Source organism: Callithrix jacchus, chromosome 5 (assembly GCF_049354715.1).
Source record: "Callithrix jacchus isolate 240 chromosome 5, calJac240_pri, whole genome shotgun sequence".
Classification (NCBI taxonomy): domain Eukaryota; kingdom Metazoa; phylum Chordata; class Mammalia; order Primates; family Cebidae; genus Callithrix; species Callithrix jacchus.
Genome location: NC_133506.1, coordinates 15,821,534 through 15,845,854, shown reverse-complemented (window position 1 = coordinate 15,845,854; position 24,321 = coordinate 15,821,534). Strand labels below are relative to the sequence as shown.

Sequence of the window (24,321 nt, the reverse complement as noted above, 5' to 3'; positions counted from 1 at the left end):
GCAGCAGGATCCATTCCTGTTCCCATGTGCCAGAAGCAGTAGCAGTGGCACCACAGTGGGGTGCATACTCGTAAGCTATATCAGAGGGCTAGTGGGTGCCAGGGTGCTGGCCTCTGTGCTGGCCTTCACAGCAGTGGTGGTAGCAGCACAGTTGGGGGGTTTGGGGACCCCCACCAATGCCTGTGCATGCGTTAGCTAGCTCTGCTGGTGGTATTAGCACAGGGGCAGAGTGCTAGTGAGTGCAGGATTGTGTGCGCCTTCTGTGCACATTCATGCTAGCATTGGTGGGCAGTCCAGGGTGGGGCAGGTTTGGGGCAGGTCTGCTGGTTTTTGTGCCTAGTTTTGTGCTGGCAGCAGTGTTGGTGCAGGGGCCAGGAGCTGGTGGGGGCAGGGCCGGTAGGCTCCATGCTCACCAAGGCTCTGACAGAAAAGGCAATGCAGAGGGGGTGGAGGGCAGGGTGCACTCATACAGGCAGCAGTGTCAGGCCAGAGTGGTCACATACACATGTGCTAGTGGGGTAGAGGAGGGGAGGCCCACCCATGTACATACGTTCTGGCAAAGCTATATGGGGGTAGCCATGGGTGAGTGTGTGCAGGCAAAGTGTCATGGAGGAGGCTCCATGACACTTACAGTGGGAGGAGGGTGTGGTTGGGCTTATGTGTTTCCATGGAGGCCGCTCTGCTTGAGCTCTCTGTTGGTTATGTGTGTTCAGTTAGCACAGGAGCTATGACCTGAGCCCCCAGGAGGTATCTCCCACCCTGGGCACCTGAGGCTGCACTACAATCAGGTGTGGCCAGGCTGGGGCTCCAGGAGAAGTCTGCAGATGGAGGGAGCTCAGGTCGACTGGCCTGTCTCATGGTTAAGACCAGCCTCTAGAAATCAGGCCCAAGAGTCTCCCTAGAACTAAAGTCTCCTGTGGGAGCAAATCCAGACTAGGAAGACCACTGTGAATGCTTCCACACCAAACCTTCTGGCATCCTCATCAGCTGGAGTTCTGCCCCTACCACTTCTCTAATCAGCTCTCCCTTCCAACTCAAGAGTGCTGGTGGTCAAGGAGTATCCTCCTGCTAGAATTCCAGAGGCTCATGGTGAGAGTGAGTTGCTCCTTGCATGTTCTACTCACTTCCTCCCCAGGAGTTACTGGGGGCCAGGAACAAGTTATAGTGCATGGTATCCCCATGCACAGTTCCCAGCTTCCTCCACCCTTTAGCCAATCATCTGTATCTTCCCTCCATCTACTCCCAAAGCCTTCCCTCTGAAGATCTGCTAGGAGTGTGCCAGTCTTCCCAATGTCCTGGTCTAAGTGGTAGATGTTTCTCTCTGCTGTGTCTAGTCAGCCATCTTGCCAAGATCTTGAAGCTTCTTAAGTGATATTTTCTGTCTTATAATTGATCTGTTCTCACGAAGGGGATAACGGTGACCCTAACTGTATGGAAGAACTTTAAAGATCAATTTTCATGGAGTTTCCACTGGAGTTTCATTATATGTTTGTATTTTATGTCAATGAGATCATTTCTGCCATTGCCTCACCCCACAGGTTCTGGCACAGTTATGAGGATGCCAGTCTTGACATTATCAGAGATACCAAGTTTTCCTACCATGCCACAAAATTAATGTACTTTCATTTCTAAAGCTATTTAAGTTTCATCATTTTATTTTATTTTATCTTATTTTTTTATATAGGAGTCTCACTATGTTTCCCAGGCTTGAGGTTCAAGTGACCCTCCTGTTTCAGCCTCCTGAGTCCTGAGTAACTGGGACTATAAGCATGTACCACTGTGCCCAGCTAAGTTCTATCATTTTTGACACAGGATTTTCTATTTGCCTGATACTACCAGTAATTATTTCACAATGACCAATTCTCTTACACCTGTTGTTTGAATGTTTATTATGCACTAAGCTAAGTTCTTTGCATCCAATAACTACTTCTCTTTACATTTCTCCATGAGGCATGTATAGTTAATATTCTCATTTTACAAATGAGGTTTCAAAGTTTAAAAGCACCTTTAAAACACATTTATATCCTCAGAGCTAATAAAAGTCACAGTTTGGAATTAGATGACTGGTTTCTTGGGTTTTCAAATATTTGCTCTAGATACTGTGATGATTTGTCATTTTGTTCTTGAAATTTTTGGGTGGGCTGATATAACTCAACAAGAGTAAAAGACAAATAAATCCACTCTACTGTATTCTGTATCAAACACCGATTTAGTGCTTACGATGGACCAGGCACTGCTTTCAGCATTTTTCAAGTAATTAACCCCTTTGATATTCACAGCTACTCTAGGAAATATATTCTGTTTTTACCACCCCATTTTACAGATGGGAGAGTTGAGGCACAGGGGCATTCAATAACTGGCATAAGACCACACAGTTACCAGCACACCTGGAATTTGAACTTGGGAAGTTTACTTTGAGTCAGCACACCTTACTACTGCATTATAATGATGAAACAAAAGTAGAAGCAAAACAAAGAAGAGGTGAAATGAGAGGAGAAATAAGAAGAGATGGGTGAGGTCAGCTGCAAAATGCAGGTCTAAAGTATTAGAGTTTTGATACGGGTAGGTCATCAATTCAACTCAAACTTGCTTTAGCCAATGTAAAGTGGAAGGTTCAATCCTAACGTGATTCACAGTTGCCCTAGATCCAAATTAATGCAATAGTGCAACAACTATTCCTAGTTCTAAGATCAAAGAGAAATTTCTCCCATTGGCAATTTGACTTATGACTACAAGGGGTATACAAAGATAGTGTCTTTTCTGGAAGAAACATGTAGATATTTCTAGTCTATACCGTACTTCTCCCTGATCCTATTTTGCTTGCTGTCTCCCAAGGAGCCAGATCTATTTTGAAAGGTAGATATCAATACCATACCTATTTTCATATAGTATTCTGATGAAACCGGTATAGATCAGAGTTCAGCAAACTAAGACCTGAGGGCTAAATCCAGTCTGCTACCTGTGCTTGTAAATAAAGTTTTATTGAAACATGGCCACACTCACTCATTTATGTATTGTCTATAGCAGCTTTCATGCTAGAGTTAACTAGTTGTTAACAGACTCAAATGCTTCCTATCTGGATCTTTACATAAAAAGGTTGCTTATTCTGAGGTATGAATCCCTGCATGTTTAAATATTACAAACACCATATTATATTGTATGCATTCTTTGGCCAATGGCTATTTGCAATCTACATCATATCTTTAAAATGAGTCTTGTTGCTGCATGTAGATGTAGTTCATTCATTTTAACTATGATACTATTCTATTGTGTAAATGTGTAATTTATTAATTCATTCTTTATTGATATTTTTTTATTTTAAAAATGTTTGTTTGCACAAACATGTCTCATGTTGCCTTAGGATCCAAGAGATTCTGTAGGGTGAATTTCATGAAGACTTCTTTGATTACATGCATTTTCATAATAGCTGCTCAGCAAAGTGGTAAGCACAGTCTATGGGGAGTGTACGAGCACTTGCACTTTCCAATGTTCTCAGAAACATTTGCTATTATCAGACATTCAGAAAATGTTTGCAAATCTAATGAATGCAATGTGGGATCCTGCGATGTGGTCCTAATTGTCATTCTGACTGATCAACCTAGTTGAGCATCATTTTACACATTTGGGGACTGTTCTATTTTTTCTTTCCTTCAAATTTCCTGTTTATATTCTTAACCCATTTTTCTTTCAGGGTATTTGTATTCATATTTATTTATTTCTTTTCTTCAACTTTTATTTTAAGTTCTAGTTACATGTGCAGAATGTGCAGGTTAGTTACATAGGTAAATGTGTGCTATGGGGCTTGGCTGCACAGATCAACCCATCACTTAGGGATTTTTTTAAATTTTTTAAAATTATACTTTAAGTTCTGGGGTACATGTGAAGATCATGCAGATTGTTACATAGGTATACACATGCCATAATGGTTTGCTGCATCCACCTCCCCATCATCTACATTAGATATTTCCCCTAATGTTATCCCTCCCCAATCCCCCCACCCCCTGCTATCCCTTGAGGCACTGTTTACAATAGCAAAGACTTGGAACCAGCCCAAATGCCCATCAATGATAGACTGGATAAAGAAAATGTGGCACATATACACCATGGAATACTATGCAGCCATAAAAAAGGATGAGTTCATGTGCTTTGCAGGGACATGGAGGAAGTTGGAAACCATCATTCTCAGCAAACTGACACAAGAACAGAAAACCAGACACTGCATGTTCTCACTCATAAGTGGGTGTCGAATAATGAGAACACATAGACACAGGGTGGGGAACATGTATTCATTGTTTTGAAAGGTAGGGAGGTTTTCATTTTTTTTAAGTTTGAGCCCAAACACAGGACAGAGTCCATATCAGTCCTGTTGGCAGAAACAAAATGCCACACGGTGGCTGCCTGTTGTAAATGGTATCATGGTATGCAAGGCCCTGGACCATGGCTGCAACCTGATACCAACCAGCTGAAGTCACCAAAAAAGGCACAGTGTACTTTCAAAAATATATAGTCATTTAAAGAGTTATTTGGGAAAGTAAAAATATTCTAAAATGCATACTGAATCTCTCTCTATATATCTCTCTATCTATACACATATATACAGACACACACACATACACACACACATATATTATATATTTATATATAAACACACACACAATTGTGAGCCAATGGTTACTCTAATGAATTATAAGGAATAACAAATGATAATAACTTTAAAGCATGGATGGTAGTCGTCCCCACCCCTTATCTATGGGGGATATTGTCCAAGATCCCGAGTGGATGCCTGAAACTGCAGCTAATTCTAAATCCTGTATGTTTGCTCCTGTATATACATACATACCTATATAAAGTTTAATTTATAAATTAGGCATAGTAAGTGATTAACAACAATAACTAGTAATAAAGTAGAACAATTATAACAGTATGCCAGCATCACTACTCTTGAGCTTCGGGGTCATTGTTTACTAAAATAAAAGTTACATGAACTGCAATACTGCAAGCCACCTGATAACCTAGTCAGCTACTAAGTGACTAATGGGAGGTAGCATATACAGCCTGGATACACAGGACAAAGGGTGATTTACATCTCAGGCACAACAGACAAGGATGGTTTGAGATTTCATCACACTATTTAGAAAAAAGAACAACTTAAAACTTATCAACTGTTTGTTTCTGGAATTTTCCATGTAATATTTTCAGACCATGGTTGACCACAGGTAACTGAAAGTAAAAACCACAGAAGGGAATACTGTATTTCCAATGTGTCTGATTTGCAAGCCTCTATTTATTGCATTACACTTAATTCTTTCATAGAATATTTTTTAGGGAAGTTTTAGATTCACAGTAAAATTGAGTGGAAGGTACAGAGACTTTCCATATATCCCATTCCACACTTGCATGGCCTTCCCCATTAGCAAAATTCTAAACTGGAGTGGAGCATTTGTTACAATTGATGGACCTATATTAATACATCATTGTTCACCCAGAATACAGAATTTACATTGGGGTTGACTCTTAGTGTTGTACATTCTATGGGTTGGAAATATCTAAAATGACACATATCCACCATTATTATAACACACAGAGTAGTTTCATTGCCCTAAAAATTCTCTGTGTTCCACTTATTTATCCCACCTTCTATTTAGTTAATATTTAAAAGTTCCTGGGATAGATACTAATTTAAAACAAGATATTTTAATATTGGTGAGACATGTAAAAGTCCTATTTTGAAATGCTTCCTATTTATTTTTCATTTATTGGCAAATGTCTATTGCTGTCATTGATAATGGTGTCATTTTAATTATCTCTACTCATAAGGGGATGGCAGTGTGTGATCTGAGTAAGGAGGAGCATTGTGTGACTCAGTCAGTGTTGCCTCACCTGGCTGAGCACATTTCTCTCACTACTGGCATGCATCAGAATTCATCCTGCTGAGCATTTGTCTTAATGATGCAGTGAAGAAAATTTTCATGGTGAAAGATGGTACATGAGCCGGAGAACCTTTTGTTAAAATCAGAAAGGACTATCTGATAACTCACTGCACTTATGATATTATACTGAACATCTAGAATTTTGGAAAAAATTCTGGTATAGTTTCTCTGTGTTAGGTAGTAGTGAAGATCTTATAGCATAGTGAAAGTGTTTTCATTTTTATCTTATACTCAAAGAGAAATGATTGCTAATCATACATAATTACAAAAAAACCCCAAATAAACAAAAAGCTAGAAAACATATTAGGATTCAATATTATCATGATTAGGACAACTAGCATAATGATATTATTCAAATCAAGGAAAGGTGCATAATTATTTTCAGATCATGTTATACATGTGTAGTCTTTAGACTACAATTGACAAAAGCACAACTCAAAATAACTTAGGAAATAAGAGAAAGTATCAAGGGCACTGGGTCGTTTCCTGTAATTGAAGGAAAAACTGGACAAACTGCAGCCAAATAATGCATTTATAATACAAGATCATCAGGAATTTGGAGCTTGAATTTGGAGCTTTCTTCACTGCCATTACTCTGCTCTCTTCCTGGGAGCATTTTTCTTTTCCCTTCTGATGGGTTCTTCCCCCTAGCCACCAACTTCGCCAAGAGTTGTCACATATGGTGTCTTTGTGATTCCTTCATTTTCAGTATCAAGAATTCTGGGAAAGGTCTGATTGGTCTACCTCTCGAACAATCCATCAGGTAAGAATCTAGCAGTGTCCATGACAACCAAGTAATTGGAGCTGGGAAAGAAGCAGTGACCAGAAGAGGGGAGAGTATAGGAAACATGACAAACGCCTATTACCTAGGATCCCTGTGGGAAAGCAGACAGAAGGAAAGGTGTGTGTAGTTTTATAACTTATGTGGGATCTCATAGTTCTGCCTCATATTCTTTTTATAAAATAGGTAATAGATTCATAATCACTGAGTTGACTGCATGAATGAATGTGTAAATGAAAGAGACTGACTTCCATGCTTTATAATTTATGTCTTTTGAAATTAATTTGTGTATCTCCTCTATTGTTACAAGTTTCAATAATTATTCTTGGCTAGAGGGCTTGTGATATTGGCTTTATGCATTTCCGTTGTGATGTGAACTATACCGGACTAGTTTACAAACATTAGGAGTCCTGAATATAACATGGAATTAGCAAGCTCTCCAATTAATAAAGTACAGAAGCTTTTGTATTACAGTTTAGGGCATCTATGTTGGCTATGTAGACATACTTATGCTTTGGTTGACGTTTGGGGCTGTATTCTGAAAAACTCTTGCTCAAATATATTTTTTCAGATAAATGAAGCACTGTTGTACTAAATGGTATTCAAATGGCATAAGCAAGAGTTCAGGCTGCTGGTTCTAGTATGTCCTAGTCCTCTTGACATTCCTCTGCCAAATGGGAAAAGTTCAACGTGGTGAAATGAAATAAAAATGAACTTAAAGAGAATTCTTCAACAGGAAAAAATAAAACTCCCCAAAAGAGCATTGTCCATGGTACAGGGTAGAAGAAAGGAGAGATGTTAGTTTCTGTTGAAGTTTTCACAGTGAGAAGTTTGCAGCTGTATCACCAGGAGTTTCAGGTGTATTCTTAGCATCCACGGGGGAGATGTTCCCTTTCCTCCTGATAGTTTCCTGAGTCATTATTCATTTGTACAACTGAGAAAATGCTAATTGTGTGCTCATATACAGAACCCCCGAAGTTTCATTTTTGTGGATTTCATGTCAATCCACCACATTCCTGAAATGATTCCTCCAACAGTCTCATGTCATTCTTATGAAAACACTTGCTATTACGCCTTTGAATCCTAGCAGTCTCCGTGTTAATTATTACTTTGGTTATATCTGCCTCAGTGCTGTGTACCATAGACAATAAATGTAAGTGGGGTCTGTAATTATAATTGATATCATTGTTCATTACAAAAATAATTCTATTTGAAGAGATCACATAAAAAAGGATTGTAAAAGAGAAAAAGCACTGCTAATTTCCTTATAAGATGTATGTCAAACATGAAAAGGGGAGCAATCGCAATTTCTTGGGCAGTAAGCATGCTGCTTATCTGCTTATTATGAAATCTGTTAGACAAAATTAAAACTTCATTCCTTGAAAACTGATTAGTGAACTAGACACAGGTAGTTCCTCATTAACTTATAATTTAATATAGACAGAATTCTGCTGAAATATAATTTTCTCATTTGGAAATAAATTTGTTTTAAATTACCTTAATTATACCTTTCAACTTTATTTTCAACTTTTTTTTGCAAGCTAGATTCTTCTCTTCAAATGAAGAGGGTATTTGGCCCTTGGTAACTCAATCCCGTTAGTTCCTCCTCCGCTGTAAGAACGATTCTTTGCCTTTGGCCTTGATTGTTTCACCTTTGATCATTCTCACTGCCTGTGGAGGCCATGGAATAGTGACTCTTCAATACAGTTTTGTTTTCTCTTGTCTTCTAATTTAAAGGTAAAATATTGATACCAGTTTACTTAATAGCTCTTCCTGACTTTCACATTGCCAATCCTTTTTATAGCTTATTAAAAATATCATTTATTGGATTTCGGAACACCATTCTACCATTTTCTAGCTGGGGCTTTCTGCTAAATGCTATCTAATATCTATTTTATCTTCCTGCCTAACAGAGACACAACAGTATTCAGGTCAACAATATGTGCAACTGAAAAAAATATATACATTTTCCAATGTTCATAGTAGCTGGGTGGCCACCATGTGCCACATGGCAAATCACATGTAAGCAGATGCTGCTGGGGATTTTTGGGAGATGTGTTTCCTGATATAGGTGCTCTTTTCCTTTCACTGTTGGGAACGTAAATGGAATGGCTGGAGCTACAGAGGCATCTTGATCTATGAGAAAAAGGCCATGAGAATTGCCCTTGTTATCACTCAGCTTTGTTATCTCTGAGCTCCTGAATCAGTGCAAGAAACAACCTGTGGAGTCCTAATAAGATAAATAAGCAACAATGAGGAAATTGCCCTACACTGGGGAGAACAATCTGAGATGGCTAATCACAGACAACCCCCCGGCACAGCATTCTGTTCCAAATATCTCCTTCAGCACATAGCCCCAGTCACCCCAGCAGTGTGACCTCATTCTGCACATAGCCCCTCCATCATGACCCTATAAAACTTCCCTCCAATCCCTGCCTCTTTGCAGACAGCATCTTCTTGCTTCCTGCCCATTGCACCTTTGCAACATGTCTTCATACTTTCTCTAATAAATTTGCCTTTCTTTACCTATGACTGTCTTGGTAAATTCTCTTACCACTTACAATGCTCATCCCAGCCAGTGGCACCCATGACACTACCTTCAGGCTTCCTGCTACATGAGAAAAAATGTAAAGCAAAACTGAACAAAACACAAATTACAAATTCTTAATTTGTCTTAGCTATTGTTTTATTTGGTTTTCTGTTACTCCAGGCCAAACGCAAGTCCTGAGTCACAGAATCATGTTGGACAAGTCTTTTTAAATTTGTCCCCCAATACTCATATATCATATAAAATGGAGGTAATAATAGAATTAATTTCATAGGGCTTTTGAGATAATTGGGGTAATTCATGTTAGAACAGTGGCAGGTGTAACATATGCTTGTTAAATGACAGTGACCTAAAAAACTATTATTTATCAATGAAACAGAGACAGAGTTTCTTAAAAGTGGTTCAGAGAGGTTGGAAAGGCAATGATCATGTCTGTGTCCTAGTTCTGTTTCTTGACAACTATTTTGAGCATTTCTGTTTTTAAATTTCTGGGAGTTACTTATATATTTCTATACATGTGTGTGTGTATAATGTTTTTTCTTGACTTATTTTAGAATTTGACTATAGTACGCTGCTCTGATTGAAGAGGCTTTACATCTCTGACTCCATTTCTTGCCTACCTTTTCTCCTTGCTGGTGACAGAGTTCTTTATTTGCTTTTTCTTTTTATCTTGGCTCACTGCAACCTCTGCCTCTGGGTTCAAGCAATTCTCCTGCCTCAGCCTCCCAAGTAGCTGGGATTACAGACAGGTGCATGCCACCAGGCCTGGCTAGTTTTTTTTTTACTTTTAGTAGAGAAGGGATTTCTCCATATTGGTCAGTCTGGTCTCAAACTCCCGACCTCAGGTGATCTGCCCGCCTTGGCCTCCCAGTGCCCTGTCCTCCCTGTCACCTCTACAATCTCAAACTCTCTTGATCCACTCATTAAAAATTGTATCCCTTGGCTCCTCGGTGACAGGAAAACATTTACCTGCCATTCCTTTTACTTCCAACTCTCGTTAGCTTAAACTCACTTTTAAATTGTCAGTTTTCAATCTTGTTCCGCATTCACAATTATGACTTTATCTGCATATAAATTGATTCTGAAAGTTAAACACAAATATAATAAAAATTTTCATGAGTATGAAACTGCAACTATAATTTTCTGCTGGGCCATATATTAGAATATAGCGTAACCCACATGGTAGTCATAACCATAACTGCAGTTCCAACACCATAACCCACGTGGCTTTCCAAAGGGAACATTCCTAATAACAAGTATATATGGATCTTTTTCAGTTATTTCTTCAGTTTTTGAAAATCTTGCATGTTTTAGCATGGTTTATATTTGGATAAAACATTTCTGGCACATTTATCCCACCCCTCTACCTTAACTTTCTTTTGGGGGAAAAAAAGAAGCCTTTTTCATTTATCTGTCATCATCCAGCTTCCTACTAATTACGTGAACCTACTCCATTCCAATACTTCCTATTTAGACTTAAAGACCAGTACTTATGTTTAGCTCTCAGATGTTTTGTTGTAATATTTTCTTAATTCCCCTCTTCTGATTTTTCCTTTTCATTGGCTGATTATGCCTGTATTTGTTGAATGAATAAAAATTATAATATAGTCATTAGGAAAATGACTAGCAACGTATTTTCAAAAAGTTTTTTTAAACCTTAGTGACAGCTTATTCATTAGGCATCATTTGGCTTAACTACCAAAGATGGCAACCAATATCAAGGTGGTAGGTGAAACAGATCAACCTGCCTTTCTCAAAGTATGTCAGATATTCCCCTACCACCACCAATATTTTACACGTGGAGGGAGAAATTTAAGAAAGGATGCCAGATTTTCTTAGAACTATTCTTCCTTCCAAAAAGTCATGTTTTTTTTTGTGGTAACCATGTTCCTGCTTCCAGGCTAGGCACACAGGAAATGCAGTCAGGGCTTCCTCAGCTGCCAGGCATCAGAAGCCAGGCAGACAGAGGTGCTCAGAAGATAAGCTTGTCCCTGTGCAACAGAGTAGATGGAAGGAAAGAAGAGATGCTGTTGCTGAAACAGTTTTCTGTTTTCTCTTTCGGGGGAGAGATAGGCTTGTACTAACAATAGCCCACAGTCTGAAATCACAATCATTTTTATGTCTCGGGATTGACATTTTCCCTTCAGCTTGACATTAATTGTTTTTATGTGGCCACCATTGAACACTGGCTGGCTCAAAAAAAGCTCTTATTTAACAAATGCAGAAGACACCCAGGAGACAGAAGGCCGGGGTGCTTTCTTCCACAATCACCAGAATAGCAATTGCTTCTGCTTCTGTATGTGTAAGGGAGAGACTGAAATCCAAGTTGCCCCCCTGCTCTTTTTTTTTTTACAAAAATCTTTTCAATACAAATGTCTTTCTTTTAATTTATGAACTTTTAAATAAATGTTCCAGATAGATGATGTTTTCACAATATAAAATTTTAAGTTGTGCATCCTTCATTTGCATGACACATATCCAAAAAGTGCAGAACGTACAGTAAATCTCATTTTCCAACAAAGGACACCTACCACTACAAAATTCCAAGACTAATAGTGCAATGTATTGACATAGCAAGAACTTGGACCTTTTTATGATTGTGTGGAGCAATAGCCTAAGATGACATAGGCATTTAAAAAAATATGGTAAGGTCAAGAATAGCAGGTAATGATGATCTCACAAAAACACAATAATCCATAGACCTAATTTTTCATGTTTGTAAGCAGTGATCTTTTTGGCACATGTATTCTATCCACAAGGAAGTCATGCACAGTTTTCCATTCTGTCCCAAAACACACTGCTAAACACAATTTATGGTGCCATGTTTTCTTTTTCTTAATCATTTTTTACCTAAAGTCAAGCTTACAGCTATTGCTTACTCATCATAAATTGGTTTGAAATTCAAAATAGAAATGACATAAAGTACATATTTGGTACAGAATATATGCAAGTGTTTGAAAAATCTTACCTCAATGCATATGTCTCCAGGATAAAAATAAATACAAAAACGTTATTTCTCTTGAGGTCACTTTTAAACAGCTACTACTATTATTTTGGAGCAATTATAAGAAAATTTCTGAAGTTTTTGATGAATGGCCCAGAGGTAGCCTTAGCAGACCCCTTCACTTGCCCCTCTTTCTTTTCTATTTCCCAACTTCATTTCATAGCTATAATTTTTTTTGCTTAAAAGTAACTCCGGGCCAGGCGCGGTGGCTCACGCCTGTAATCCCAGCACTTTGGGAGGCCGAGGCGGGTGGATCACTAGGTCAAGAGATCGAGACCATCCTGGTCAACATGGTGAAACCCCGTCTCTACTAAAAATACAAAAAAAAAATTAGCTGGGCATGGTGGCGCGTGCTTGTAATCCCAGCTACTCGGGAGGCTGAGGCAGGAGAATTGCCTGAACCCAGGAGGCGGAGGTTGCTGTGAGCCGAGATCGCGCCATTGCACTCCAGCCTGGGTAACAAGAGCGAAACTCCGTCTCAAAAAAAAAAAAAAAAAGTAACTCCCCTCTCTGTTCGATCTTCTCTCATTTCCTTGACCTGAACAGTGTCAACTATTTTGCTTAAGAAAGTGCAAAGTAACTGGTGGGTAGGGAAATGACAGTCACAGGAACTCTGAATGAGAATAAAGTCAGCCTTGAGAAAAGAAATTAGGAAGATGGAAGCCTATGTAATGAATGCCACCTGAGTCCTCTTACTAAGAATCCTGGCAAACTGGAGAGAGAATTATTCTGGAAAGAAGCCTTGAGCAATCAATCTGTTAAGGGTAACCAATCTGTTCCTCCCAGCTCTAAATGAAAACATTGGAACACATGATGTTAAAAGCTACCATGACTCTTAAGATTTTATTTGACCTATCACTTATTTTCAAGAGTTAAAAGCCTCTCCTTTTCCTTTTCCTTTCCCTTCTCCTTCCCCTTTCCTTCATTTCCTTTCCCTTCCTTTCCTCTCTCACAGCTCCCACATTTATTGAGCATCTACTACATGCCAAGCACCAAGCTAGATCCTGGGAACACAAAATGGACTAAACTCTTGCTTCTGACTTTCATCAGCTCACAAAACAGGATAGGTTATCCGACACACTGATGAATAATTACAGTGTAATAACTGCAATTGAAAATATGTTCAGGGTTCACAGAACAAGAGAAGAAAGAACAATGGGTTATTCATGGAAGTCATGGGAGGGAGTGAGAGATGGATGAACTGAATTGATGCTGATTCTCTCAAGAGGCCTAGGACTTTTCTTCATGGACAAAAGATAAAAAGCCAGTCTAGGAAACCACCATCTTATAAAGGCATTAATATTTATAATTATAAAGGCAGAAGAATGACCAGTAGTTAGGAACGCCTGGAGCAGAAAGGTGCAGTGGTCAAAGTGGTGAATCGTCAGTACCTGAGAGTAGGGGCTATGTTTGGTCACTGGAGTCATTGGTGCCCAGTGAGGTGCTTGACACATACTAGGCCCTCAATAAATATTTGTTCACTAAATGCACAGAAACTTCTTTTTTTATAGTAATACAGAATGAAAATGATTTAAAATATGATCATGTTTGAGTTAATTTTTTTAAAGACCCTTCTTATGCAGATGAGCAGGAAGATTTGTAGAGCAAAGTATGAGAGAATTTAAAGAAATATGTAGATAATGACTGTAGATGAGACCTGTCAAGGGCTTAACAAAATGGCAGGAAGTGGGGGGTGGAGGGGAGAACACCAGGAAAGAGATGTGAGAGCTAGTTAGGAAGTTCAGAGAGCTAGTGTGCTATCTAGATTGTGCAGAAAAACTGATATAGATGAAGTTAATGAAAACTTCCAGAAAATCCCACTCATATCGTTGAAATAAGTGAATTAGACTCTCCAAGATATAGCTACAGAGGGGGAAAAATCTGAAATTACAGACACTAAAGACTAAGGTTCAGTTTATAGAACATATTTTTATGGAGCACATTTCTGGCTGGGCACGGTGGCTCAGGCCTGTAATGCCAGCACTTTGGGAGGCCAAGGCAGATGGTTAACATGAAGTCAGGAATTCAAGACCAGCCTGACCAATATGGTAAAACCTCATCTCTACTAAAAATACAAAAATTAGCCGGGTGTAGTGGCATGAGCCTGTAATCCCAGCTACTCGGGAGGCTGAGACAGGAGAATTGCTTGAACCCAGGAGGCAGAGGTGGTAGTGAGCTAAGATTTCACCACCGCACTCTAGCCTGGGCGACATATAGAGAGACTCCATCTGAAAAAAAAAAGTGCACTTCTGTGACACCTATTTCAAAATGTAATAATTTAACATACAGAGATTTTTTTTTTGCTAAATTATGTGTGTGTGTGAAATAACATTAAAAACCAAAATGGCTCAATAAGTTTGAAAAACTGACAGTATCATTCAAAGCAGTACATGTAAAGATGTATGACAAGTGATTACACTTCGATATGTAGCCCTCAGAAAGGCAGATGTTTGCAGCATCATTATTTATCACAGCACTAAACTGACAACTACCTGAATGTCCATCAACTGTAAGTAAATTACTGACTACCACTTAGCAAAGAGAATGGACAAGCGTCAATCACACATAAAACATGGAAGAATCTCACAAATCTCATAATATAATGTTGAATAATAGAGTCAGACCAAAAAGACTTTATTGTATAATTTCATTTACAGATGTTTTAACACAGACAAGACTAATCTATAATATTAACAGCCAATACAGAGGTACAGTTAGGAGGATGGATATCTTGGGTGCTGGTTATGCTGTTTCTTAATCTGGATGTTGATTATGAGGATAGGTCCCCTTTCCAAACTACATCAGGGAGTAGAGTAAGGATCTGTGCACTTTTCTGTGTATGCTACATTTCAATAAAACATTAAATAATCTGGCTCAGTTCCCATGAGCATGGCATTAACTGGCTGCCTCTTCTCAGCCTCCTTTTTTCTGCTTCTTTCTTATCTTTTTATGTTGGAGTGTCAATGGTTCAGGCCTTGCACATCTCCTCTGTCTACAGTCACTTCCTGGCTAATCTCATCCAGCTTCATTAAAAAGTATGATGACGTTTTAATACAATCAAATACCCAATGACCCCCAAATTTACACATTATATTTGGCACTCATTTCCAGGCTCATATATCCAACTGCCTACTCAAAATCCCCACTTGAGTATTTAATAATAATCTCAAACTGAACACGACCAAAACTCCTATGTATTCCTAAACAAAAAGTTCTATTTTATATTTTCCATTTGCAAGTAAATGGTATTTCTCTATTTGCCTCTTGGGCCAAAACTTTAACATCATCTTTGATTCCATGAACCTTTCTTTCACATGCAACATAAAATTCATAAGCATATGAATTTATGCTTATGAATTTCTTTATAAGAAATTCCTCTAGAATATGTGTGTGTGTGTGTGTATACATATATACATATAAATTTGGCTTCCTTTTAATTTCCTCCACATTCCACCTTGGTCTAAGTCATTAGCAACTCACCTAAATATTTCAATAGTTTAGTAATGGATCTGCTTGCTTCCATTGTTGCCCCTTTCCCATGCAGTCCAGTATTGATTAAATATTAAGTCAAATCACATCTGTCCTCAGTTAAAAACTCTCTCGCAGCTTCCATCCCACTCACAGTCAAAGCCAAAGTCCTTCAAAAGTCTATACCACCCCACAGCAAAGTCAACTGCAGGTGCCTCCTCAGTCCCCTCTGCTACTACCTTCCCTCAATCTTGGTTACCCAGCTGCTGTCACGCTCGCCCTTGGCTGTGCCTAAAGTACACTGGACTATCTTTTGCCTCAGGGCTTTTGCACTTGCTGTTCCCTCTAAGTGCAGTGCTATCTCTCTAGATATCCTCCTGGCTTGCTCCTTCACATCCTTCCAATCTTTGCTTAAGTGTCACCTCCCAGAGATGACTGCACTGGCCACCCTATTTAATGCCCTTTTCTACTGCACTCTACTTCCCTATTTCATTTTTGTAAATATCAGTATCTCTTCCTAATACACTGTGTGTCTTACTTCTTTATTTTATTTATAGTGTCTCCCTCACTAGAATGTATGCTCCACATGGGCAAGGGGTTTTATCTGTTTTCTTCACTGCTTTATGCCCAGCAAGGACTTGGCACATTGTGGAAGGCTTAAGAAAATGCTGTTGAATAAATGAGTGAATGAATCCAAGGTCTTCATTTTATGGATGAAGAATGTATCCAAACCGTCTAAGGGCTTGAAGGCTCATATTCATTTGGCAGAAGAGTAATGGTGACATTTCTGATTTATAGACATCTCTAGTGCTCTCTCCCCTTTACTGTGTTCCTTCCTGGGTCCTGAATTTCAGGACTTATGAATATAAGTTCTCCCCTGCTTAGCTCCTTCCAAAAAAGAGTCAAAATTATGGCCTTTCATGGGAACATATTTTATTTGCAACAAAGTTCTACTTTTTTCAGCAAGGAAAATCCCCCATATTTGTCTCCTCCAGCAGTAGTTTCTCCTTCGTTTGGTTTGCATTTGTTTAATCAATGGGTTGAATGTTTGCATTTGTTTAATCAATGGGTTGAATGGGTACAATGAACTTGTAGAACATTGTGCAGCCATCATGTTCTTCTTGACTTTTAAATTTGGCCTAAAGGCATGATTTGTCTCCCTTCTTCTTTAATTTTCAAGTTACATGTTTAAAAATGGAACCTGGAGACATCCAAAAGATTTTCTTTTATATTATTCTGTTTCTCTTTCCTTTACAGTGGATGTGAGATGCTGTGGTTAAGAATAGGATCCAATCTAAGTCACAAAAAAGTGGCTATTGTAAAACTTTTGAAAAATTTCCACAATGACCATTAAGGGGACAGATGGCTTTCTGTCTACTGAAAAAGGTTGTGCTAAAAGGGGACATTTCTTAGGCACCCAGAGGGCTCGAAGAATGGTTTGGAAGTTAGAGAATGAACAAATATGGTGGGGAGTGCTGATTCTGCTCTGCAAGATAATGTTATGTGCTTTCTCCATTGTATTCAGTGGTCAGGACCCGAGGTTTTATTTAGCACAATGTTTTTCTTACTTAATATGAATCTAGACCAAAACTCTGCCAAGTGGAAGCCCCCAGGTCTTACTCAGACCACAGTTGTGTTTTTTGGCTCACATGGTGTTTTTAAACAACTGTTGCCACTATTTAACATCTTTCATGGATTCTCCAGCTCCTTTTAGAAGAAAATTCAAGATCTGGTAATACTGTGCCCAAGCTTCTCTAAGGAAGAGATTGTTAAAATGTGGTGTCTGGACCAGCAGCATTAGAATCACAGGGGAACCAGTTAGAAATGCAGATGCTCAAGCTCCATCCCAGAACTGCTGGGTCTGGGGACCAATAATCTGTGTTTTAACAAGCACCCTAGGTGACTCCGATATGTGATGCTGCAAGATAACAGTGGTACTTGGAAATCTTAAATTTCTGGCTAAGCAATTGCAGTGGGGTGAGGGGCAAGGGGAAGGGGATATTCTATAGAACATCATAACCAAGGAAGGCAAAATATTCTCCACAGCTTCATTAATTATACTGGGAACATCAAGTAGGTGCTGGGAAAATCTCTACAGATATATTCCTGATGGGGATTTTTACAGGGATTGGAGATAAAAATCCTTAAGGAAATTTAGTGAATAGGAACCCACAGAGAGAAGGAAATTGAATATATTTTAAATAGGACTGTGCCAAGGCTTAATGCAACTTAAGATATGCAGATTGATGTGTAATATTAATATATTCACTCTTAGCAAATGCTTCCCTGAAAGTCACTGTCATTTATTATACGTTTTTAATTGAGATTTAGTACATCTCACAAACTGGTCCCTTTTTAAAAAAGGAATATACTTGTTTTGGGGGAAAGATATTTTAAGGCCGGGCGCAGTGGCTCACGCTTGTAACCCCAGCACTTTGGGAGGCCGAGGTAGGTGAATCACAAGGTCAAGAGATTGAGACCATCCTGGTCAACATGGTGAAACCCCGTCTCTACTAAAAATACAAAAAAATTAGCTGGGCATAGTGGCGTGTGCCTGTAATCCCAGCTACTCGGGAGGCTGAGGCAGGAGAATTGCCTGAACTCAGGAGGCGGAGGTAGCGGTGAGCCACGATTGCGCCTGCGCCATTGCACTCCAGCCTGGGTAACAAGAGCGAAACTCCATCTCAAAAAAAAAAAAAAAAAAAAAAGATATTTTAAAAATATTTTGCAAACATTCAGAATCTGTTTCTTTCTGTATTCATTTATCCATCCAACTGTCCATTCATATATAGAAAAACGTATATGAAACCCAACATGTTACAAACAGATACCAGAATAAGTGCTATTGCAGAACAAGTACAATGTTGCCACATAGACAATGTTCATTGAGCTGAAATCTCTCCAACTGTAAATAATACTACAGAAATAAATGGGTAACTTGGTTCTTAGAGAAAGTAGATTTCATTTATAACATACTTGGAAAGAGTAGTTTCTAACGATCTTAGAATATTAAAACTGGCTGGCATTTTATGCATTCTGTTATAATAATTGAAGTCAATATTAAGTAAAGGTTAGACATAAATCCCTGTCAATAATCACTAATGAATTAGAAACCAGGCCGATACATCTGGGATAGCTCAGAAAATCATCAGAGCACTGAGGGTTAAAAACTGTAGGTCACCATACTCAGACAATGCACACCGACGTGAAGTGACTCTGTAGTTGTGATGCATGACACGAGAAGCTCTGTAAGGCATGTACATTATATGCAGAACTCAAAGTGTTCTTAGATTCATAATCTCAATTCTTGAAGGAAGTTAAATGATGGAGAAGGACCATCACTAGTATTCTACAAACTAAAAACACAGAAAAAGAAAGCTCTTCTTTAAATATGTTCATTTCAGTATTCTTTTAATGGCAATTGGACATTTCTAGAGAAAGCATTACACATGAACCCAGGGGTCCTAGATGTTCACAGCTTCTTGTTTGCTGTATTATACCTGTTTTCTAGCTATTTTTGTAAGTATTTGAAAGGCTGAGTCCTAGTGGAATAGCAGCTCCTCAATGAGTGGACCATATCTGATTTATCTTTCTAGTCCATAACTGAATAATTATTATTTGTTCTTATTTAAGTATTATTTTTATTATTATTTAAAATTTTTGTTTTAAAGTGTTATTTTTTCATTCTTCTACATATTAATTAACTACTACATGGATTTTGGTAAGCTAGGTGCTACACAGGGATTAAGAAGTTTAAAGGGGGCTGAAGATGTCTGTCCCCCTTGGAAATGAGATAGACTTAGAAGTGGCATAGGGCTGAGGCTAAAAGAGAATGACTTGGGAGAAAGTGTTTAGATGAAATAGAATGTGTTTTTATCTGTATTATGTTTGGCAAAGAAACAATATCAAATGCCTTATTTTTTTATTTTTATTTTTTTGAAATGGACTCTTGCTCTGTCACCCAGGCTAAAGTGCAGTGGTTCAATCTGGGCTCATTACAGCCTCCACCTCTTGGGTTCAAGTGATTTTCCTGCCTCAGCTTCTCAAGTAGCTGGGATTACTGGTGCCCACCACTACTCCCGGGTAATTTTGTATTTTTAGTAGAGACAGGGTTTCAACATGTTGGCCAGGCTGGTCTTGAATTCCTGACCTCAAGTGATTTGTCTGCCTCGGCCTCCCAAAATGCTGGGATTAGAGGCATGAGCCACCGCAGCCGGCTAAATGCCTTATTCTTAATGAAAAAAGGTCATAATTCTTAAATGGATGCCATTATTCGGAAGTGTTTTAATTGCACTTGGCAGCTAAATTATTTTTAGGTGAAATTTTAACACATTCAAATATGACAAAAATTCAGTCTTTTGCAGGCATTAATATGATATCTCAAGGATTCAGATCATGATGATAACCTTTAGTGGGTTCCATTCACCATACCTTGGCCACTTCTTCTTGGAAAGCCACGAGATTCAAATGGGAGATGTTGACGAGGTCAGGCCCATACACCACTGTGATCATGCGCTGCTCCAGGCGCCCGATGTTCCCCACGTCCAAAAGTTCACGTAATTTGGGGTCCTGGATAATAAATGTTGAAAAAAATTAGTCTATAACTAGAGATTCCAATGTGATAGCATAACTTCAACTTCCGTTGGATTCGAACGATTTCAAAACAAAGTTGCTTTTATTCTTACTAGAAACTTGCAGGAGTTCAAGGCTCCCATCCTACAAATGGCCTAGAGAGATAAAGCAACTTGCCCAGAAGTACTGGAGAGACAATTTCTGGCTCAAGACTTATAGCCTTTAGTTAAGTGCTCTTTCTGGGATCCTATCACACATTTTTTATGTGCCATGGTTCTCTCTTTCCTGCAATCATCACATAAATTGTGTATTGCAATGAAAAATCTCTATTCTTCTCATCAATTCCTGAATGCACTAAGACAAGGAAAGCGGTTATTCTGAAATTAAAATATGAGAATGCCTACCTATGGCTAGGGAAGAAACATAGTCCCGGCACTCAGCATGGACCTGCTCCAACACTGAGTACTGATGCAAAGATAAAGGGCATTAGTGTGAGCAAAACCATGGTGCCTGCCGTGCATATGTTGATTTCAATTCTGTCCTCAGAATGTATTGGGATTTGGATATAGGGAACTTCTGCAGTCTTTTCAGAGCAAGTTGCATTCTCTGAGGTCATAATAAGTGGAAATCCTTTGGAGATACAGTCCTGCTGGGAAAGGGAGTGTTCCAAACATTCAAAGCTCAAAGTAAAACCTAAAATAGGGCTCAGTCAGTTTGGCTGAATTGATTTCCTCCCATAGGACAGGCTTAGACGGAAATGAGAAGTCCAGGCAGAAAATTAGCATCAAATCAATCACTTAGCAAATTTGCTGGCTAGCTTCTGAGCCAAGAATACACTTACTTTCTTATTTATTTAGCTACATACTGGGCCAACAGGGCCTGATTACTTACCTAGACTGGTTATTCTGACCTCATCCTTATAAAGAAATAGATGTTAACACACACACACAGACACACACACACACAGACACACACACGAAAGAAAACAAAACCTTTCCAGCTGAGCTACTTTACTTGGTACCAGAAATTTTCTCTTTAGTTAATAAAACTTTCTCTGTTTGGCTGCCTGAAGAGCCACATTTTCAGGAGAGTTATGAAGAAAGAAAATCCCATTTCGAAGTTCTGCCGAATATAACTGAAATTGCAATCTCAGTTACAAGTTGAAAGCGTATCAAGCACATCAAGTCTCCTAGAAAGATCAAATGCTACCACAAAGGCATCCATTTGCATGACCCAGAAAAGGAGAGGTCTACAGCAAAAGTTTTATTAAATAAACAGTAATTGCAAAAAGGGAAACATTTAGCACTCTATCATTAATGAAAGATTAAGGGAGAACGGTCAGGAAGAATGAATGTTTTGTGAAGGCGAATTAAACATTGATAACAAGGTATTTTATGAATTGATTAATTGCACTGAAGTTTTTGAACACCATTTAGACAAGTTTCAAAGAGAAAACATATCAGTACCTGTAATTTTGTGGGGTTCTTTTTGGTATATTCAGAAGAGAAAAAGCATTCTCAGAAATCATCTGAAACTTATAATTATAAATCACAAGTTTTAAATCAGTGATTATAGAGTCCATCAGTATATCTAACTCAATAATCTTCAGTGGGAAAATATTTGGAAATGAATTGAATCTATGCATTGGACCCTTTCCTTCCTTCCAGTGATAGCCGCACAACTCATCCTCTGGCTTTTTTCTCCCCCAAGAATCTTTTGTTTAGTCTACACTATTTTACCACATAATTCTCATGTCCATTCAAAACATGTTTGCTCAAAACTTGATAAATATATAATTGGTTAAAGATCACCACCTCTCAGAATTGCAGACACCATATGTGGGGGGCAGGAATTCTCTTGAATCATCCTTAAGATATAGGAACTAAAGGCAGGTAAAGATCACCCAGAGTAGGTACTCAGATTAGAAAACAATTCTGGGAAAGAGCTTCTGAAATTCCCACTAAGAATTTATAAGAAACATGACCAATTCTTTCTGGAATCTTTGAAAAGTTTTCCTGGTAATTGTTGCATATATATATATATATATATATATATATATATATATATATATATAAAATAATTATTTTTTTGATGGAATCTTGCTCTGTCACTCAGACTGCCGTGCAGTGGTGTGATCTCAGCTCACTGCAACCTCCGCCTCCCAGGTTCAAGCAATTCACCTGCCTCAGCCTCTGGAGTAGGTGAAACTACAGGTGGGCGCTGCCATGTCTGGCTAATTTATGTATTATTAGTAGAGATGGAGTTTCACCATGTTGGCCAGGCTGGTCTCAGCTAATGCACCAGCCTCAGCCCCCCAAAGTGCTAGGATTACAGGTGTTTTATATCTTTTAAAAGACTATTGGACTTTATATAATTAGAAATTTATAATCAAGCATTTACAGGTGGTGTTTGGGATTGGGTGGATGAAACAGGCTGGTAAAATGATGATGCTGTTTGAATCTGAGGGGTGGGTATTTGAGGACTCATTGCATGATTACATCTGGGATAGTTAATATTTGGAAAAATATTTAAAAGGTTATTGTGAATGAACTGAAGGAACAGTTAGATTTGAGGAAAATTTACTCAGAAGAAACCACAGTGTTTTAAAATCATATTGTTTTGAATGTAAACAGAGAATTTAAAGTGTGTAATGAGCCAAGTTTCTTACTAACATCCTTTTTCAGTGATGAAGCACATTAATTTAAACTATGTTTTACTTTCTTTTCCACCACTGATCATTTTATCTTTAAACTTGTATTTTTTCTTCATTTATTTCATTTTTATCAACACCAAACTTGATTTTAATTCTCCTTTAAGAAAGAAGTTCACTTTTTATTTGCCTTGTACTCAATAACTCACCTATTTTTGAGTAAAACTCATTGTTGGGCATATTGATATGCAAAGGGTAGACTAAGAAAGACACTTGAACCTTCAAGTTGTCCTCGGTTGTTTTCAGACTTTCAGGGAATACACAAAGAGGGGATTGTCGGGAAGGACAAACTACAAATGCACCACGTTTTTAGAGGACTTTGTAGGTAAAGGAATTTGATGAAAACAGATGTCTAAAAAGTGGTTGTTTCTAGAGTATGATATTCTCAGTTCTTGGGAAATGGGTGGCTGTGTTTCAAAAACAAACAAAATCAAAATAGCAACAATAACAAAAACTGATAGACAATTTGCATGCAAACCACCTCATCTGCCAAAGCTATTCTACCAAAGAGTTTCATATCTGAGTATTTCTCACAGACTAAACTTCTTAGGAAGTTTCCAGAGAAGGATTTACCTGCCTGCGTTACTACCAGACTCAAATATTTTTTTATCCTTGCAATTGACATCACTTCTTTAAATATTTTACAAAGAAAACACACTATCTCCATAACTCTGTAAAATAGTTCAATTTCTCTGTTGGAGAAAACTAAAGAACACAGCTCAGAAAAAGTAAGAGGTGAGGTGAACCTGGAATTTCATATTTTTTGCTAAGCTGTCACTCAAGTCCTCCTTTCTGCAGAGAATATCCTAGATGTATGTCCACAGCTGGAATTAACCAGACCAACTCAGAATCCTGGCAGCTATAGTTGAATTCCACTTTTAAAGTTAAATCTAGATCATTTCTGTTCCCATAAGTGCTACCAAAGAGAGACTGTCTGACTAAGTAAATTCATTTTCTCTCAATCATCAGGATTTGTGATTAAATTACTTCATGTCTGTTGCAAAGAAAGTTGAGTCTTGCTCTTGTTAAAGCTCATGTTGATGATTCCCATTTTCAGGTAATTGGCTACAGAAGAAAGTAAAGACTGTTCTACATCTAAGAAGCAAGGACTCAATTACAGCATGTGTTGCTGTATTATTTCATTCAAAATACTATAAATTAATGGAAGGAATAAACACAAGCTAATAGATGATTTAAAAAAAAAGAATTAAATGCCAGTTTGAACTCTTACTTTTTAATATCACTTTTTAAAAAGGTTATTTTATTTGTATGCCAAATATCTACAAAGTAAGACATCTTTACAAGACC

The 24,321-nt window shown here is 38.3% G+C and overlaps 1 protein-coding gene across 3 annotated transcripts in view; it reads right to left on the bottom strand.

Annotated features, from left to right (window-relative positions):
• PLCB1 (phospholipase C beta 1) overlaps positions 1-24,321 on the bottom strand; it is a 735,221-nt gene that overhangs the window by 234,488 nt on the left and 476,412 nt on the right. For all 3 annotated transcript variants that reach the window (XM_078371332.1, XM_035302836.3, XM_035302835.3), the window contains one exon: positions 20,163-20,300. In XM_078371332.1, coding sequence (XP_078227458.1) covers positions 20,163-20,300 — 138 coding nt within the window. The remainder of the gene's footprint in view (positions 1-20,162; positions 20,301-24,321) is intronic.